At 43.0% G+C, this 12,984-nt stretch overlaps 2 protein-coding genes across 2 annotated transcripts in view; one reads left to right on the top strand and one right to left on the bottom strand.

Annotated features, from left to right (window-relative positions):
• The window catches only part of LOC308238408 (coiled-coil domain-containing protein 74B-like), a 508,084-nt gene that overhangs the window by 183,450 nt on the left and 311,650 nt on the right, over positions 1–12,984 (bottom strand). The gene's annotated exons all lie outside the window — the stretch shown is intronic.
• Positions 102–12,984, top strand: part of PI4KA (phosphatidylinositol 4-kinase alpha) — a 94,817-nt gene continuing 81,934 nt past the window's right edge. The window contains exon 1 of the mRNA XM_080650685.1: positions 102–348. Coding sequence (XP_080506811.1) covers positions 193–348 — 156 coding nt within the window. The 5' untranslated portion in view covers positions 102–192. The remainder of the gene's footprint in view (positions 349–12,984) is intronic.

The raw sequence follows: 12,984 nt of genomic DNA, 5'->3' as shown, positions 1-12,984 counted from the left end.
TGCGCCGCCCGACCTATTGCAAGGCTTTTCTCCCCCCTCTAGTGGTGGGACCGCCCACGGCCACGCCCCAACAAGTTTCGGCAACAGAGAGGTCACGTGGTGGGGAAGCCGGATGCGGCCGCGCCTGCGTGGTGAGCTCCGGCGTTCGCGGGCCGGTGCGGGAAGCCGGCGGGCTGCGCCGCTGTGCGCGTGATGATGGCGGCGGCGGCGGCGGCCCGGGGAGGCGGCGGCTCCAGCTGCGGTTCCGGCTCCGGCTCCGGCTCCAGCGCCTCGCGGGGTTTCTATTTCAACACGGTCCTGTCATTGGCCCGCTCCCTGGCCGTGCAGAGACCTGCATCCTTGGAGAAGGTAGCCTGGGCCGACCCGGCCGCAGGCTGACAGGAGGGGACTGGGGCGCCAATGGGGGTGGGGGGCTGGGCGAGGGTCTGCAGGAGGCCGAGAAGGGGGTCGCGTACTGCGTCTCGTGAGCGGAGGTGGTGTGTGGGCGGAGGGGGTTGGAAAGAGACGGGGTGGAGGGGGAGTGGGCCGTGTGGAAGCAGAGGCGGGGGCGCTGCGGTGGGTGGGCGTGGGAGGGACGTGTGAAATACAGGCCGGGGTTCGAACTGAGGGGGCACCTTGTGACATCGCTGGGGCGGGGGCGGCAGTGAGGAGCCGTGGCAAGAGTTAAAGGACCAGAGTTAAAATCTGGGTCTCTGCTCCCGACTGTCCCTGCTTTTTATCCCGTGACTTTGGAGAGATGCCTTTCTTGTAAAATGGGGGTGCTTTCACCTGCGTTGCCCGCTTCACGGGATTGTCGTGAAGGGCAGATGACTAGTGTATCTGAAAGTGCTTTCTGAAATGCAAATCTACTGCGCATTGTTTTTCTGTGACACTAGAGGGGGCCTTAGGTTGGGTAAAAGATGGTGTGTTACAGTGGCAGGGAAGCGGGAGTGAACTGTCAGCGGGCAGAGGCTTGAACTGGGGATTGCTTCAGAGGAAAAAGAACTTATGCCAGAGCAATCCTTATCTTGGGAGAAAGGTGAAAGGCAACTCAAAGGTGTGCCTGGGATGGTGGAAAGAACGTGGATTTCAGTCAGACCTAAGTTCGGTCCCTGCACTCACTCACTATGCATTGTCTTAGACAAGTGACTTCAACTCTCAGCGCCCGTTTCCTTATCTCTGAAATGAAGTGGTTCTTGAGGATTAAATGAGTTCAGGCCTAAAGTGCCTTGCACAGAGTAGTGAACAGTAAGTAAATGTAAGCGTTCTTCCCCTACCAGTGTGTGATGAGACTCATTCGTGTGTTGGTGTTGAAGGGATGGGGTTCTCTCTTCCCCACGTAGCTTTCTGGCAAGTGGAAAGAGAATTGTCTGACAGTAGGGGAAGAACAGTGTTGACTATTCAGTTTTGTAGTATTTGCTTACTACGTTTTCCTACCCTACAACTATCAAAAAGAAGCCCTTAGCATTCCTAAGTAAAAGATTCTTGAGGTTCTTAAGAACAAAGGAATTTCTGAGTACTCATTTGGGATAATCAAGATGGAGGCTTAATGGGAGAGACCAGTATTGACAAATCTCTCTCTATAATTTTTTGTTTCTATTTTTCCTCTTCTCCTTTTTCCAGAGAGAAGGAATTGGACTGAGAAAGGTTTAGTCCAGATAGGATTGACCTGAGGAAGGTTGAGTTTTAATTTATTGATTTGAGAGAGAGAAACACTGATTTGTGATTCCACTTACTGATGTATTCATTGGTTGCTTCTTGTATGTGTGCCCTGACCAGAGATCAAACCCACAACCTTGGCATATCGGGTTGATGCTCAACCAACGGAGTTACCAGGCCAGGGCCAAGAAAGACTTAAGTTTTCTGAACTAGACTTGACATCTCAGCTCAGACTTGGTAACTCAGGTAGCCCTGACATGCCTTTAACGGCACCTGCGGCACATTAAGGACATAACTTGTCCTGTCTTTGTCCTCTATAAGCCACAGTGTGTTTACTTACTCCACCCTAATCCCAGGCTGTGAAACCAAGTGGGTTTTATTTTTTTGTTTAATTACTTAATTCATTCTTTCATTCAGAAAACATTTATTGAGCACTTCCTATTAACTGGTATATGCTAGGGCAGGTAAATAAGGAACAGTCCTAATTTAGTCGCTCAGGTGACCAACAGCAAGTCAGACTTCCTGCAAGTCCTCCATCTTCTCTTGTATCCCAGGTCTGGTGATCAGATTCCTGCCATGTTCAGAGAGCCAAACCCAAGAGCCCTGGGCATCTATTCTCTGATCCATATCTGAGCTTTGACCTTTTCCTGCTAGGCTGCCTGTAAGACTGGAGCCTCAGCCCTGAGTCCCACCCCCAGGATTACATCCAACTCTGAGGACGCCCTCAGTGAAGCCCTCTAGACCATGTTCCACTTAGTCCTCAACTCTCTCCACACTGGGTGAAAAGTGAAAGGGAAAAAAATAAGAGAAGAAAAGAAGTCCCATCTACACTGGAATCTCCACATACTCCACGTCGGGTTGGCTTCCAGACTCCCTCTCTCTGAATTTATATGCCTGCCTGTCTTGCTCTGCTTTCCTTGTTCTTGCCAGTCTTCATAATGTTGTTGAACTGCCTCTGCCAAGCTTCCTCCTGGCTCTGCCTGGTTATACTTCTCTGTGTCCAGGAAATCAGGTGACTTGTTTCTACCTCTCCTCTTCTGTACTGTGACATACTAATGCACCCCAAACGCTGGGGCACGGAGAGTTCTGGGTAGAGCTGCAGAGTAGGCAGCATTTCTTGCCCTTCCATTCCTCTTCTCACCCGCAGGAGGCTTTGGCCAGAGTCCTTTCCCGTGTCCTAAAATATCCTCTCTTTTCTTCAGTTAGAATGCCAGAATCTCGAGGTAGTCTTAGCTAACTAGTGAACTATTATCTATACTTGGAGGAATGTGTGGCCAGATGCTGAGGGCAGTGGGCTTTCTGGAGTTCATGGTTATCCAGTCTGTCCTTTAGAGTGGTCTGCCATGGAATAAAAATAATGGTATTTTTTCAGCATCATGCAACTGAAAAATTTCCATCTTTACTCCCTTGCCTTTGTGAGGCCATGTTAAAAAGAAGCCTCCATGGAGTGAGAGGAGAGGAGAGAGAATGAGCATCGGCAAAGGGTATCACGCTGCTAGAACTATAATCATTGTTATTAAGACTAAAATATTTTAGGAAGAAATTGGAAGAAAAAAATCTTTACCTGTAAACATGCCACATTAACTGTTTGTTTGCTAGGGTTGCCATAACAAAGTACCATGGTGGCTTACACAACAGAAGTTAATTTTTTTCCACAGGAAAAAAAAAAAAGGCTAGAAATCACAGATGAAGATGTCAGCAGTGTTAGTTTCTTTTGAGGCCTCTTTCTTTGGCTTGTATGGCCGTCTTCTCTCTGTGTCTTCATAGTCTTCTCTGTTCCTGTCTGTGTCCTAATCTCATCTTCTAAGAACACTAGTTAGATTGATAGGACTAGCCCACCCTCATTTTAACTTAATTACACTCCTGTCCAAATACAGTCACATTCTGAGGTACCTGAATGAGTAGGACTTCAATATGTGAATTTGGGAACGGGGCACAATTCAGCCCATAATAACTCATCAGAACTTTCATTTCTTAGAATACCTTTTCAGTCTTTAACCATATATAGCTGTACTCACTTAATGGTCTTTTCTCTTTTAAAAAAAAATCATCACCTGAAGATATTTTCTCCCTTGCTTTTCAGAAGGTTGGCAAGGCGGGGAGAAAGAGAGAGAAACATCTATGGCGGCTGCCTTCCCTCCGCCCCCCTCCCCCCTGCACGCCCTGACAGGGGCAAGGAATGAACCTGAAACCCAGGTACATGCAGAATTGAACTTGCAACCCTTCAGTCCACGGGCCGACGTTCCAACCACTGAGCAAAACCGGCTAGGGCGCATTAAGTGACTTTTTAATAAAAATCCCCTGGGAGGATATTTAGCTGTTTCACACTTTGCTGGGGTGTAAGTATAATTTGTGGGGCGGTGGGGGGGCGGGGAGCAGAACCTTTTCTCCATGGCTCTGGACGGGTATGTGAAAAATATAATGCACGGTAAAAAAAGTGAAATGTGCTCTAAAAGTGAAAAGGTTGTAGGCTCTTGCTGGGAGGTTACTTTGCTCTGAGATGCTAAGTAGGGAAGGCTTACGGAACAACAGGGTCAGCAGAAACAGTGTATTTAAAGCGAAGAGTGGAGATGAGACTGGAGAAGAAAGGCGATATGCAGTCCCAGACTCAGAGTTTGGGTTTAACTGATGAGACAGGTAAGAGCCCTTGAATGTTTCAGGGCCTGAGAGTGATGTGTATTAAGATTATTATGGCTGGATTGTTGATATCGATGGCCTTAGAGAGTCTCAGAATTGATGCATCACTAGCTGTTTGCTCCCCCAGAGGGCAGAAATGTTCTATTTCTGACTCTACTGCAGATTCTCTTTTCTGCTGTCTGTGTTTGCCGTTTGTACCCAGTGGTTGCTTTCAGTCCCTTTCACCAGCAGCTATTCATGTTGTTGATTCTAATTGCTGAAATTTATCTATGCACTTCATTTTCCTGACAGTCTTATTTATATATTTATTTGTTTTTGTATTTGCTTCTGTCTTGTAACTTGGCATTTAGGAAAAATCCCTGGCCTTTTTTGAACAGCGCCAAACCAACCAGAATACTACTTTTATTTGTGTGATAAACTGATACATAAATATAGGGTTGAGGAAAAATCCTCAGTTCTTACTCACATTTATTTATTGAGTTCTGAGAGGCTCTATCTTTGCTGCTAAAGCCTTTCTGTTTTCCTCAATGTTTTTGTTTTTAGAGCTGGTGTGGAAGCCTGGATTCAGGAGTTATACCAATATAACAGCAAAAGATGGTGACATTCATTCATTCATTCATATAATAAATCTTTGAGTGCTTGCTGTGTGCCAACCTCTGTGCTCGGCTCTGAAGAGGCCCATTAGAGGGATGCATAAATAGACATGGTCTTGCTGTCATGGAGTTTACCATGGAGAGAGACAGACAAAAAAAGCATTAAACAAAAAATTGCAAGTAAATAGAATCTAAAATGGTAACAAGTGTCACAAAGCAAAAGTAAATGGTGTCGGTGAGTTTTGTCTCAATTTTTTAAAAAAGGTAAATGGGTGTGAGGAGAGATAAAATGGGGTCCTGATTTATGTGGATATCAGGGAAGATTTTAAACTTTGGGAAAGGATGAGTAGAAGTTAGCCAACGAAGTGTTTAGAAAAGAATACTCCTAGTAGAGGGTACAGCTTGTGCAAGGCCCAGAGGTAGGAAAATATTTTGCTCTTTTGATGGCTTTAAGAAAGGCTACAGTGGTTGCAGCTTAGGGAGGTAGGGGGCACAAAAATAGGCTGAGGAGGTGGGCAGGGCTCTATCACCCAGGGCACGTGATGGAAATGATTTTCATCTTTATCCTAAAAACAACGTAATCATTTTATAGCTTTTAGGGGATTGGTGAAGAATTTAAAATGTTGCCCTGGACGGTTTGGCTCAGTGGAGAGAGCATCGGCCTGCAGACTCAAGGGTCCCAGGTTTGATTCTGGTCAAGGGCATGTACCTTGGTTGTGGGCACATCCCCAGTGGAGAGAGGGTAGGATTCAGCTGATCAATGTTTCTCTCTCGTCGATGTTTCTAGCTCTCTATCCCTCTCCCTTCCTCTCTGTAAAAAAATCAGTAAAATTAAAAAAATAATTTAAAATGTTAATAATAAGTAAAAATGTCAATAGTGATTAGAATAGAGATGGAACTATTTTAAGAACACTTTAAATAGATTTGTGAATATTACATTTCGTATGAATGTTAGGTATTGTTTTCCTAGATTTTTTTTCTTAGTTGGTTAAAGCGCCTGTCTAGTAGATTTTTTTTTCTTACTTAGGATTAAATAGTCCCTTAGATCTTTTGGGGAACTTATAATTACAGTTATATAATTATAGGATAATAGGCATTTCGATCTTTGTTCTTTTCTAATATAAGCGTTTAAAGATGTAAATTTCCCTCCAAATACTGCTTTTAGCAGCATTCCACAAAAATTTTGTAAGATGTGTTTTCTTTTTTCTTCTGTTCAAAATATTTTTCTTACAATTTCTTTTTTTGATTCTGAGGTATATAGAAGCATATTATTTAGTTCCCAAACATTTGGAGGATTTATAGATTTTTTTTCCTGTTGTTGATTTCTAATTTTATTCTTTTGCAGTCAGAAAACATCCTCTGATTCCAATTTTATTGAGATTTGTCTTATGATACAATATATGTAAGATATAACTTGGTGAATTTTCCAGTTGTACTTGAAAAGAATGTGTATTTTGCTTTTGTTAAGTGGCATTTTCTATAGATACCAGTAAGGTCAAGAAGGTTTTTCAGGTTTTCAATAACCTTACTGATTGTTCATCTATTTATTCTATCAACTACTAAGAGAGGAATGCTGAAGTTGCCAAAAATAATTGTGGATCTGTTGATTTCTCCTGTGTTCTGTTAAGTCTTTTTCATTTTCTCTCTATGAGTTGTACATCCATCACAACAATAAATTTTAGTACATTTTTATTACTCCCCAAAGAAACCCTGTTCCCCTGAATTGTTGCCTTCTCAGTCCCTAGCTCTAGGCAGGGCAACCTCTAATTTACTTTCTGTCTCTGTAGTTTTGCCTATTCTGGACATTTTATTTAGAGCTGGTCTGGAAGCCTTATTGATTTCAGAAAGGAAGGGAGAGGGAGATAGAAACATCAATGATGAGAGAGAATTATTGATTGACTGCCTCCTGCACGCCCCCTACTGGAGATCAAGCCTGCAACCCGGTCATGTGTCCTTGACCGGAATCGAACTCGGAACCCTTCAGTCTGCAGTTGATGCTCTATCTGCTGATAAATGGAATCATACAATATGTGGTCCTTTGTGACTGACTTTTTTCACTTAGCATAATGTTTTCAAGGTTCATCCATGCTGTAGCATGTATCACTATTTCATTTTTTATTTATGGACAATATTCTATTCTATGCATATACCACATTTTATTTATCCCTTCATCAATACATGGACATTTTAGAGAAGAGAATGACGTGGGTTGTGGGGGAAACAGACAGACAGACATCAATGTGAGAGAGAACATCGATTGGTCACCTTCTGCATGTAACTGACCAGGTATCAAACCCGAAACCAACTGAGCAATACCGGGCAGGAATGGTTCAGTACCTTTGAGAAAGAATATTTTTTAAAATGTTTTTAACAAAGTACCACTAATACTTAAAGCTTCAATCTTCAATTCTCAGGGAATTTTGTTTCTTTAGAAAGACTATTCCCAGAGGTTTCAGATAACAAAAATTGTATGCTTTTAAAAGAATTGCTTAATTAGCCAGCTTGTAATGCTATTATTATAGCTTAATCTTGACCCAAATACCTTACTTACATCCAGAACACATGCTCTGTGAGGAGAAATCCATTTCTTACATTTGATATAGAGGAGGAGATCTTGGGGTTTGCCTCTGCCCTCTGGGACAACTGCCAGGATGGGCTGGCACCAGCCCCCCCAAATAGGGGAGGGCTGGATTGAGAAGAGAACCTGCCACACTAGTCAGAGTGAAGCTTGGGCAGTAAGTAAGACTAGAAGGCAGGCCAGCTGGTTTGGCTCAGTGGATAGAGCGTCGGCCTGGGGACTGAAGGGTCCCAGGTTTGATTCCAGTCAAGAGCACAGGCCCGGGTTGTGGGCTCCATCCCCCAGTAGGGGGTGTGCAGGAGGCAGTTGATCAGTGATTCTCTCTCATCATTGATGTTTCTGCTAGTATCTCTCTCTCTCCCTCTTCCTCTCCCTTCCTCTCTGAAATCAATTTAAAAATATAAAAGAAACCCACACACAAATAAAAAAACTAGTCCTCACTAAGGGGACTTGACAGCAATATTTGTCACACATAGTTCATTTACCTTATAATTGGTATGACGATCTGTGTTAGCTAATTGGCTTTAATCAGAAGAAAAACAAACTTTAAAAAAAATCTTCACCCGAGGATATATTATTTTATTTTATTGATGAGAAAGAGAGAGGGGAATGGGGAGGAAACATTAATGAGTTGTCTCCAGTACGCACCCCACAACCTGGGTATGTGCCCTGACCAGGAATCAAATCCTCCACCTTTGGGACGATGCTTCAACCAACTGAGCCACACCAGCCAAGGCCAAACTTCTACACATTTTTATAATAGAAGGTTGTTTTGCAACTTGGAGCAAGGAGCCCACTGAAATTAGGCTCCTACCCTCCCAGAAACTGGGAGATAGGGTTGCTATCTCCCTTGATATTTACATTCCAAAGAGATGGCTTTCAGGTTCTGGAGAAAGACATTCCCGGGTCATCAAGCTTACAAATTGCTAATCTAGTCTTCAAAAGGATCTATGTACATTTCACAGAAATGTGAAGTGGTGAATTTTAAATGTAAATGAACAAAGAAAAAGGAGGAAAGAGGAATGGTTTCCCTTATTTCAACAGGGAGAATTAAACTTCTTATTTTAAATTTATATTTGTTTTTAGCCTGTCGCATCTGATGTTCACCTGGTTTGTCTGTTCAAGTCTAGAATGAGAGCAGGGCCCAGTCTTCCTGGCTTACTCTACACCCACAGTACTCAAGGCAGCACCTCCCATGAAATAGGTGCTCAGTAGATAATAAATAAATGCGTTAAAGGCATATTGACTTGATCAGCTTGTTTTTTATCCTCAACAGAGGACATTTTTATTGATGTTTACAGAGAGGGAAAGGCAGAGAGAGAGAGAGAGAGAGAGAGAGAGAGAGAGAGAGAGAGAGAAAGGGAGGGAAGGAGGGAGGGAGGGAGAGAGGGAGGGAGGAAGAAGGAGGAGGAGGAGGAAGAAGCAAAGGAGGAGGAGAGAAATATCAGTGTGAGTGAGAAACATCCGTTGTCTCCCCCCACACACCCCGAATTAGATAGAACCCACAACCTAAAGCATGTGCCCTGACTGGGATTCAAACCCACAATACTGGATGACACTCCTGTCAACCGAGCCACACCCACCAGGGCTGATTAACTTTTACATAAGGCATTTGAAGGACTTCATTGAAGAGCAGTAGCATGGACAATGTTTATCATGTACTGTGAAGTGAGTCCTGAGTTCAGGTCTCATTTAGCTCCATGAGGACTGTTGTATAGACAGGGAAGCTAAGGATCAGTGTGTCACTCAAGTGGGCTGTGCCAGAGCCTGCATGTGACTCTGGGTCTAACTCTAAAGTCCATGGGCAATTCACTATCCTAAAAATTGTCAAGATTAGATTTATTTATATACAACAGAAAAACAAAACAATCCTTACCCTGCCCCCAAAGCAGTCTCTAGGGACAGAGAAAGGGACTGAAAGCAAAAATATTTAACATTTTATTTATTTTATTTTTTAAATACATTTTTATTGATTTCAGAGAGGAAGGGAGAGGGAGAGAGAGAGATAGAAACATCAATGATGAGAGAGAACCATTGATCGGCTGCCTCCTGCATGCCCCCTACTGGGGACCAAGCCCGCAACCCCTGGCATGTGCCCTTGACCAGAATTGAACCTGGGACCCTTTGGTCTGCAGGCCGACGCTCTATCCACTGAGCCAAACCAGCTAGGGCAATATTTAACATTTTAAACGTCATATGTGTGTGTCGTGTGGAAATATTGACACGTTATCCTTTTTTTTTTTTTAAATATATTTTATTGATTTTTTACAGAGTGAAAGAGAGAGGGATAGAGTTAGAAACATCGATGAGAGAGAAACATCAATCAGCTGCCTCCTGCACACCTCCTACTGGAGATGTGCCCGCAACCAAGGTACATGCCCTTGACCGGAATCGAACCTGGGACCCCTCAGTCCGCAGGCTGACGCTCTATCCACTGAGCCAAACCGGTCAGGGCCGTTATCCTTCTTTTTAAAAGGTTTTTAAAAAAATATTTTTAATGATTTTTTAGAGAGAGGAAGGGAGAGGGAGAGAGATATAGAAACACCGATCAGCTGCCTCTTGCATGCCACCCCACTGGGGATCGAGCCCACAACCCAGGCATGTTCCCTGACTTTGAATCCTGACCTCCTGGTTCATCGGTCGATGCTCAACCTCTGAGCCACACCTGCTGGGCAAGTTATCTTTTTTTGTATGATTACATCTTTTCCATATTTAATGGTGAGGTTGTGCCAGTTTTGACGAGTTTCTGAGTCTCCATTCTGTCTTCTAGCACATTAGATCTGAGGCCCGGTGTGTCTTCTGTGTGTTGATTAAGTATTGCACAGGACAGGTCAAAGTACATGGACTTCGACAGGGCCCCAGACTCTTCTCTTTGGTTACCTGTTGATTTATTAATCAACATTGTTTGCATCACACTGACTCATTTTGATAGGAACCTACCTTCTTTCCATCTCATTTACAGGGATGTTTCTTGAGAGACTTTACTCTTTCTGTCAAGATAACATGATTCTCTGGTGAAAGTGGCTGGGGCCTCTGAATGATCCCTTTATTGTGGTTGGTCAGCAGCTCTTTCTGTTTTCCCCAGTGGTTGTGAAGGAACACTAAAGAAAAGCAGGAATTTAGCATTTCTGTTTCTTTCTTGTTATTACTTTATGCTCTTTTTCCTGAACATTTATTTTTAAAAACAGCATGGATTTCTCCCCCCCCCCCCAATATATATATCTTTTTTATTTTAACTTATTGGATGTTTATCCTGACTACGTAAGTAATATTTTCCCCTAGAACAGTGGTCGGCAAACTGCGGCTCGCGAGCCACATGCGGCTCTTTGGCCTCTTAAGTGTGGCTCGGCGTTAGAACCACTTCTTCAAAATAGACTCGCCCAGGCCAAAAACCGACTTCTGCGCATGGGCCATGAAGTTTCAATTGTGAGCCGCGGTTTGCCGACCACTGAGCTAGGGCATAATCTAGCATTTTTTAAAGTTTTCCGACCCCTGCCCTAGAACATATTTTGGCAAATATGAAACAGCACAAAGAAGAAATGTAAAACCACTGCTCATCCTGCCTCTCAAAACTATTAACATTTTGATGCCCATCCAGTGTGGCTCAGTGGTTGAGTGTCATCCTATGAACCAGTAAGTCACAGTTCAATTCCCAGTCTGGGCACATGCCTGGGTTTCAGGCTCGCTCCCCAGTAGGGGTTGTGCAGGAGGCAGCCGATCAATTCTCTGTCATCATTGATGTTTCTATCTCTCCCTCTCCTTCTCTCTGAAATCAATAAAATAAAAACAAAATTAAACCATTAAAAAAAACACAAGGGGGTGGGGGCAGCTGGGGAGAGAGAGGTCAATGGGGGAAAAAGGAGACTTATGTAATACTTTAAACAATAAAGAATAATAAAAAAAAGAAAGTAATGGGCCAGTCCCTCCACCCAGCAGAGAGAGCCTGTGGCAGTTGCTATAAAAAAAACCACACAAAGCAAAAAAAAAACAACTATTAACATTTTGATATATTTTTTAACAGTATTTTTTTCTGTATATGGTAATTCAGATAATTTCTCTTGTGATTTTATAGAACATTTAGAGTATTGTTCTGTCATTGCTTATTTTTAGAAAAACACTATTCTTATTTATTTATTTTACTCTTCGCCTGAAGATATTTTTCCATTGATGTTTAGAGAGATTGGAAGAGAGTGGGAAAGCCAGAGAAATATCGATGTGAGAGAAACACATCAATTGGTTGTCTCCTGCACATGCCCTGACCAGGGCCTGGGCTGGGGAGGAGCCTGCAATCGAGGTGCGTGCCCTTGACGGAACTGAATCCTGGACCCTTCGGTCCTCAGGCCGATGCTGTATCCACTGAGCCAAACCAGCTAGGGCAGAAAAACACTATTTTTAATGTCTGTAGTATTAGGTTAAACTTTATGAAAGTTTTGTTTTTGTAGTTCAAAAATGTTTTGAATATCAGTTATTTCATATGATTCAACCTAATATTTTATCAATTGATTAAATCATTTAGTCTCCTAATGTTAAATAGATTATTTCTGATTTTCAGTTACTATTTACAACATTGTTTCTAATTATTATTATTTTTTTATTTATTTTTTAAAATATATATTTTATTGATTTCTTACAGAGAGGAAGAGAGAGGGATAGAGAGTTAGAAACATCGATGAGAGAGAAACATCGATCAGCTGCCTCTTGCACACCTCCTACTGGGGATGTGCCCGCAACCAAGGTACATGCCCTTGACCGGAATCGAACCTCGGACCTTTCAGTCTGCAGGCCGCCGCTCTATCCACTGAGCCAAACCGGTTACGGCTCTAATTATTATTTTTTTAATATATCTTTATTGATTTCAGAGTGGAAGGGAAAGGGAGAGGGAGCGAGAGAGAGATATATCAATGAAGAGAGAGAATCATTTATTTGGCTGCCTCCTGCATGCCCCCTTACTGGGAATCAAGCCTGCAACCCAGGCATGTGCCCTTGACTGGAATTGAACCTGTGACCTGTGATGCTCTATCCACTAAGCCAAATCAGCTAGGGCTCTAATTATTTCTTTACAATCATTCCTAGAAGGAACATTGCTAGGACAAAGACTATTGGCTCTCTTCAGATTAGAAGGTGCTTTTCTTTCAAGCTTGTGTTGCCCCCTTATAGTAATGCTTTTAAAATCCAAGCAAACAAAAAGTTTGCTTTCTTTTTAAAAATGGAAATTGATTGATGCATTTTCAGGGTAAATATCAAGCACTACACTTTCCTTAGCCATTAAAACATCCTATCAGCATATGCATAATCAAAGAACACAGACAGTAGTGCAGTGGAGGTCTGGGGAGGGGGCTGCCGAGGGGGTGGGAGGAAGGAGGTTAATGGGGGGAAAAAGCGGACATCTGTAATGCTTTCAACAATAAAGGTGAATTTAAAACAAACAGAAAAACAACCCACCAGGATCATATGAATGTCAGTGACTGTTCTTTGGGTCTGTGGCCTGAACCGCAAGGTTAGCGCCTCCTGGTATGTGTTAATGCTCTGTTCAAGAGC

The sequence above is a fragment of the Plecotus auritus genome (assembly GCF_963455305.1).
Source record: "Plecotus auritus genome assembly, chromosome: 13".
NCBI lineage: Eukaryota > Metazoa > Chordata > Mammalia > Chiroptera > Vespertilionidae > Plecotus > Plecotus auritus.
This window is presented reverse-complemented; position numbering and strand designations above follow the sequence as displayed.